Source organism: Nelumbo lutea, chromosome 1 (assembly GCF_056320005.1).
Source record: "Nelumbo lutea isolate HS-2025 chromosome 1, American lotus-T2T, whole genome shotgun sequence".
In the NCBI taxonomy this organism is placed as follows: Eukaryota; Viridiplantae; Streptophyta; class Magnoliopsida; order Proteales; family Nelumbonaceae; genus Nelumbo; species Nelumbo lutea.
In genome coordinates, this window is record NC_142684.1 from 94,281,638 (window position 1) to 94,288,711 (window position 7,074).

At 39.5% G+C, this 7,074-nt stretch overlaps 1 protein-coding gene, 1 long non-coding RNA gene and 1 pseudogene across 2 annotated transcripts; 2 read left to right on the forward strand and 1 right to left on the reverse strand.

Annotated features, from left to right (window-relative positions):
* Positions 1-314: 314 nt before the first annotated feature.
* On the reverse strand, positions 315-1,331 carry LOC148876213 (uncharacterized). The gene is made up of 3 exons (XR_016104061.1): positions 900-1,331; positions 751-789; positions 315-620 (listed from the first exon to the last, which is right to left on the reverse strand). It is a non-coding gene; the product is annotated as an uncharacterized LOC148876213 (long non-coding RNA).
* A 2,105-nt stretch (positions 1,332-3,436) lies between these two features.
* On the forward strand, positions 3,437-4,267 carry LOC148876214 (G-type lectin S-receptor-like serine/threonine-protein kinase LECRK3). The gene has a single exon (XM_088965896.1). The coding sequence runs from the start codon at positions 3,437-3,439 to the stop codon at positions 4,265-4,267; it is 831 nt and encodes a 276-aa protein (XP_088822022.1).
* On the forward strand, positions 4,263-6,196 carry LOC148876215 (G-type lectin S-receptor-like serine/threonine-protein kinase LECRK4; annotated as a pseudogene).
* The last annotated feature ends 878 nt before the right edge of the window (positions 6,197-7,074 follow it).

The following is a 7,074-nucleotide window of genomic DNA, read 5'->3' on the forward strand; positions in this document are numbered from 1 at the left end:
CTTTTGGTTTCAGATATAGTCTGGTTTGGTTTCAAGATTAGTCCTTAAAAATGCAGTTTTCTAAAATAGGGAATGCGTTTTCCACATGGGAGAAAGAAAACTTTTTGAAATTTCGCCCAAACTTCCTACAGGATTCGGCCATCCTTATGATAGATCTCTCGTTATTTCACAATAATCAATTCTGTCCAAGAGAACCGTTTAGAAACATTGCAATTCACACTTATTAGGGCCACTAAACTAAATTGATAAACCTACCAAGCTCTAGCAATTAATTACCCCAAAGACATTTTGCCATTAAGCAAGGAAGAAATAATAATAAAATAATAAAAAATCGATGCAAAAGTTTAGTGAAATACCACACCTGAGCTACTAATTGACTCAGTTGAACTGCAACATTAATAACCCACTGTAATGCACTCTCTTTGGGAAACAAAGAAATTCAAAAACAAAAAAAAAAAAGAAAACAACTGTAGAAATCGACATGAGATCAGTAGAATAGACAATAGATACATAGGATTTGTCCATATCATTTTGTGCACCATCCAAGTTCACATTCACATTCTCGTCTTGTGGCCTTGGCTGGAGAAGCACCTGAAACAATGGTTTCTGGAGCGAAAAACCTGAAGCGAAATGAATAACCTAGGTAAAGGCAATTGACCAGAAGAAAAACCTGAAGCGAAAAATCAACAAGGAAAAAAGCATAAATAAGAAAAAAAACTTAAAAAAATGAAAAGCATCAAAATGAATAACCTAGGAAACCATTCGAAGAAAAACCTTTCCCCCATTAACCTGTAACCACCATCATAAATGGGAAAACAATCAAAAGCCTAGGTAAAGGAAAATGAAAAGATTAAAAATCAAAGAAAAAATAGGAAAAGTAGAGCATAGCTAAAACCAACCTCTGACTTGACCTCTTGCAGTAGTTATATGGAGTGTAGAGAGCCTATCATAAACAGTGGTTCTTTGAGTCTCGCTCCAACAAAACTTCAAATTTGCCCAAGTCTACAAAAGAGAAAAAGGGAGGGAGGAGAAAGGACTGGTATGCCGCAGTTGCTCGGAAGTCGCGGCAAAGCGCGGAGATGGAGGCGAGAATCATCTCCAGAAGCCAAGCCCGACGGGAAGGCCAGCGGAGAGAATGGCTTGGAGGTCGGGAGGGAAGGCGAAGACGAACTCGGCTTCAACGCGGGAAACTCGACACCAGAAGACAGACAAGTTGCTCTGTTTCACACCTATAAAACATTAGCACAGCAGGGACCGTCTTCCATGGCGAGAGAGACGAGACGAGACGAGAGAGAATACAGATGATAAAAAGAAGAAAGAGAGAAAGAGACGAGAGAGAAAGAAACACCACAGCAAAACAAAAGAAGAGAGGAAGAGAGCTGTGCCACAGGTCGGAGAGCTGTGCCACAGGTCGGGACACTTAATTTTCATGCAAACAGAAAGTCAGAAGACAGAGGGCGCTAATCTATTCGTACGTGGAGGAAGAGAGAAGTGATGAAAGGAGAGAAGAATTTGTGTATGGAAGAGCTGTTTAACTACAGTCAGTAAGATTTCATTTAGCGAAAAGGGGAGGATGCCTTTTTCGCCTTAAAATATATATAAGATTAGATTGACTGAAGCAATTTCATTGACTCCGAGACTTTGCCATACACAAGGTATATATCAGCATAAATAACTTCTCTATGTAAATTTCATCCAACCTAGTTTTTATTATCACGAAACCTAAAATGTAGGTAAGAACAAGACATTTTTGCTTGTTCTCACGTTCATCATCCAATCTCATATGCATTTGGGAGTGCTTAAAGAAGGTGATGCGATTCAATCAGTGCAAAGCCAATTCAAGCAACTATCATTACCTTTTATTGGAAATATCTTCCTATGAAATAAAGGATAGAAGTATAGAGATTTTCTCAATGTAAGGTTGTACAAACTGTTCGAATAGTATTTAAATGGGCCTTGCACTGATTGAAGCCGATCTCTTAAAGAATATCCTATTGAGATCAGTCTTAAAACATTCCAAACAGTTATAAACTGTTTATTTAAAAAGCATTTAATTTATTAAAAACCTATTTAAAAACAATAATCACTCTCCAACACGGCCCTAGGTGGAGTCAGTATACTATAGGGTTTCAAACCGTAGGATAAAGTAGTTGTCAAATAGTTCAGCTTAGTTTTAAGTAATTATCCCAACACAGACTTAACGCCCCGAAGGCATGAATTTGAGATTTGCGCCAAACACCAACCTCACTGGCACATCTCATTATGTACGGGAATATTTTCAATTCCGACAATAATAATGTATAAGTATGGGAAATTTTCCTGATACATGATGGGATGTATTTGTAAAGTCATGTGAAGCACACTGTGTAAGGAGCAGATCCCGTCTCCTAAGATATACCATTAAATATCAAAATGAATAAATAAATATTCTGCAAATTGTTTTAGAATTTTGTTTAAATCATTTTAAGGGTAGGCTAAGGGTATTTTATAGGACAACTGTCAAAAAATCCCCTGAATGCTTACTCAGAGTTCAACTTGTGCACTTACATGACCCCTATTCATGGATAGCTTTTAAAAATAGAAAAACCAAACATTATTATTATGATATGAAAAGAGTGATTTTTTTTTTTTTTACGCCAAAAGGCAAAATTTCATTCAAAATACTCAGTGAATACAGTTGGAATCAAAACTTTTTGAGAAGAAATTATATATCTACTATATGCATTAAATTATACTAGAGGAAGGGAAGGGCACAGGTGCAAGTAAAAATAGAAAATAAAAAATCAAATAGATTAAAAAACATTTAAAAAAGAGAGTAGATATTTAGACTTTCTGAAGATACTTTTAATATTCTCTAAATAAATGTCTTAATCCGGTGATTAAATTTAAAGATTAAAATATTTGGTCAGCTAGAATTTGGCGTGTTTTTATCGTTCTGTCCATTTCATAAATCTTTATTAGTTTGTGCAGTTGGAATGGTGACAGGTAGATCAAAATTCAAGGGAGTAACGAATCATAGGTGTAGTTGGGAAATAAAGCAAATAAAAATTTATAAGATATAAGAAACCATGTATAAATTTTGAGAACGGATGTAGTAGAAATAGCATAAGTGCCCACATTAAATGAGCATGTGAAAAATTTTTGACAAATGTCGAAAGTGGTTTTTAATCTTTTCGATGGTGAGGTGAGGATATTCGGACAAGTATCGAACAAATTTTCCTCATTGACCTGGTTACAACGATGTGCCTAATCTGATAAATTTCAAGCATTATTCACATCATATGACGTACGAAAAATAAAATAAAATAAAATAAGAACTATTTGTCCATGACTATACTTCAACAACTGAAACTCAATGGAAGGTCTCTACGAACGGCCATTTTCACAAGAACTATGTATATCAGGCCCTTTCATTTCATTTCAAGCATTACCCCTCATGGCTGCCATCTTTCTGCTTTTCCTATTTCCAATCTTTTGCACGCTAACAGCTGCTCAACAAACATCACCCAAAATAAGCTTAGGTTCCTCTCTGTCCCCCACAACCAACTCTTCCTGGCTATGCCCGTCCGGCCAGTTTGCGTTTGGGTTTTATCAATATGCCATTGGCTATGCCGTTGGTATTTGGTTTGCCAAAGTCCCTACAAAAACAGTGGTTTGGACAGCAAACCGAGACGGCCCACCACTGCAACAGGATGCTAGATTGGTCTTGACCCTTGCCGGAAGTCTCACCCTGCAAACCACAGCATCCCAACCCATATCGATCGCAGAAGCCTCTGATCAATCTGCTTCTTGGGCTTCTATGCTCGACACTGGCAATTTTGTTCTCTTTAATTCCAGTGGAAACATCATATGGCAGAGTTTTGATTTCCCAACAAACACCCTTTTACCAGGTCAGCCTCTGCTGGTGGACAGAAAACTGGTTTCTAGTACCTCCGAGACCAACCACTCGATCGGATCATTTTTCATTGTAATGCAGATTGATGGAAACCTCGTGCAGTATCCACATGGAGATTCAAGGCAACAGACTGCATATTATGCTTCCAATACATGCTGCCTTCAAGACAACGTGACGACATTGAATTTTACTGACGATGGTAGCCTCTACTTGCAAAATATCACCACCGGTGCCAACATAATGACTCTGTACAGCGGTGCGTTTCGGTGTCGCAACAACGGAATAGTCTCCTGCCGATGGACTATGGATGTCGACGGGATCTTCAGATTGTATGTTTTAGGTCAGAGTGGTAATTGGTCGACGTCAATATAACTAAAGCCCCGTAGCTGTCCTACAGAGATGTGCGGTTTAAACGGGTATTGTGTCCTCAACGATCAACAATATACTTGCAATTGTATTCCTGGCTATGATTTCATTGACGAGAGCCAACAGATCTTGGGATGTCAGAGAACTTATGTCATAGAAAATTGCAAAGACGGTAAACAACTACTCCAATTCAACATCTCCGCACTGAATAATGTCGAATGGGAAGATAACCCATAAGAAAGTATACAGACCAAGACAGAAGACGATTGTGCACAGGCCTGCTCGCGAGACTGTGACTACGGAGTTGCTCTATTTCAAAACCTAGTGTGCAGCAAGCAGAAACTTCCCTTGAGATATGGGAAAAGAAACGACAATAACCAGATCAAAACTTTCATCAAGATGATTTCTGGTTCTGGAAGCCAAACGAACACAAATTCCATAGAAGAAAGCAAGGCTAAGGAGTTGAGGAAGGAAATCTTATTTATTATTATTGTAATTACTGGTTGTGCCCTTTTAGTTGTAGCATTTTTTGCCATTTTCGTTGGGAGGAATCGCTTTATGTCATACAAAAAGATGATGAATGATCAAGGAATTAGAGAGTTAAATGATGAGGACATAACACTCCGATCATTTACTTATTCCGAGCTCGAACAAGTCACGGCAGGTTTCAACCAAGAATTGGGTAAGGGAGCTTGCGGCACTGTGTTCAAAGGAGTTTTACCAAATGGTCAGGATATTGCAGTCAAGACATTGCATAAAGTGATAGAAGAAGGAGAACAAGAATTTCGAACTGAGATGAGAGTTATTGGTAGAACCCATCACAGAAACCTAGTCCGATTGCTCGGTTACTGCAATGAAGGCCTTAATAGGCTTCTAGCGTACGAGTACATGAGCAATGGATCGCTTGCAGGCTTTCTCTTCAAATCTGAAACCCAACCAACTTGGGATGAAAGAGTGGGAATTGCTTTGAATATAGCCAAAGGTATCTTGTATCTACACGAAGAATGCGAGACTCAGATTATCCACTGCGACATAAAGCCACAGAACATACTCATGGGCGACCATCAATGTCCAAAGATTGCTGACTTTGGATTGGCAAGGCTGTTGAAGCAAGACCAAACAGGGATATTGACAGGGATAAAGGGTACAAGGGGCTATGTGGCACCAGAGTGGCATCGAAACGTGCCTATAACAGCGAAGGTGGACGTGTATAGCTTCGGGGTTGTGTTGCTGGAGATAATCTGCTGCCGAAGGAGTGTCGACGTGAATCTTCCCGAGGATCAAGCTGTTCTTGTGGATTGGGTTTACGACTGTTTCAAAGCTGGTGAGGTAGGGAAACTTGTGGGTGATGAAGTAATCGATAAGAAGAAGTTAGAGAGGATGATTTGGCTGGGACTTTGGTGCATCCAATTTGAGCCATCTCTTCGTCCCTCCTAAAGGGATAGGATATCCATCACATGGACGTCTAAAGATTGCGGAATAAGGGGGCGAATTTCAAAAATTTTTCTCTCCCTTCATTGGAAAATCATATTTTCAATGATCATTCTTGAACCAAAAGAAGTAGAGAGGCATAATACCTGATACAGAGAAGTAGTATCTCCCAATAGAGGTGTTCACGCCCAAGGAATGATCCAAAATCTACTCCCACTGAAGATGGCTCAATGCAAGGTGAAGTAGAATCAACAGTGTTCTTCTAAAAGAACTTGACCCTTCGCAAGAATCAACTAGGTGGCTTGTGAATACAACTCTAACCAATTTTTTCTCCAAAAGACTGGTATCAAGATCGAATATTGATTTCTCCCAAGAACTGGAGATCGAACTGCTGGAGGCGGCGGCTGCAGGAAGGAAGCGGCAAGAGAGTAATTGCAGGGTGCAGAATTCTCTCTTCTAATAATCTCAACTCTAAAGGCAATGATCTGTGGATTGCATGTCTAAAGGCTGCCACCTCCTCCTCCTTTTATAATCTCAAAGGGATCAGCTCTTAATCCCATTAGGAATTATTAACCCAAATCATATTTGGATTAGAAGTCCCTTTAAGTGATAAGGGATAACCTTTATCTTATCTGTAGATGAAATCAGCCGTCTCCTAATCTGATTAGGAGGCTTCCAGATCTAAATCTTATTTAGATCTTAGACTCTCTAAGTGGATAGGGTCTGGGCCCAATCCTATCAGCTGATCCATCTCAGAATTCGCCCCTTTAAGTGACTAATCAAATTAGCCTAGTTCGAATGGGCTTAAGGCCCATTTAAGTTTATGCACTCACTTAGCCTTCCAAACTGTTACCCAGTTGGGCTTCCTTGTATGGCGTGGGACCCAAGCATTGATCTATAAATCAGCTACATAGGTTCGACCCAACCTTTGTTACAAGGCCTGGCCGAATACATTGTTAAAGACAGTGCACCCCCTAAAAACCATCTCATGGTCTCTATGGGCCCAACACTTACCCTAAGTGGTCCCTGGGCCAAACCACCTTGTAACACTCAGGGACTATGGGCAGATGCAATATTAGCCCATCAGGTATTATCCTTAATGGTCTTACACTTAACCTCTCAGTCCATAATGATCATACACTGCCCGATAAGAGAGGACCTCTTCCTCGGTTGCAAAGAACAGTGCTGCACTCTCTATTTATATGGATCCCGGGAATTAAAACCTTTTGCAAATCATTTCGAAACCATAATATATATACTTTTATATCTCATATAAAATATATTTTGCAAAACAAATCTCAACGATTGAAATTGGTTGCCGGCAGTCTTGATTTCCATCAGTGAGAGTGCATCCCTGATCATTACCTTTGTCCGACAAAGGG

Excerpts from the sequence above, each read along its gene's own strand:
- LOC148876214 (XM_088965896.1), top strand. The coding sequence starts at position 3,437 with ATGGCTGCCATCTTTCTGCTTTTCCTATTTCCAATCTTTTGCACGCTA.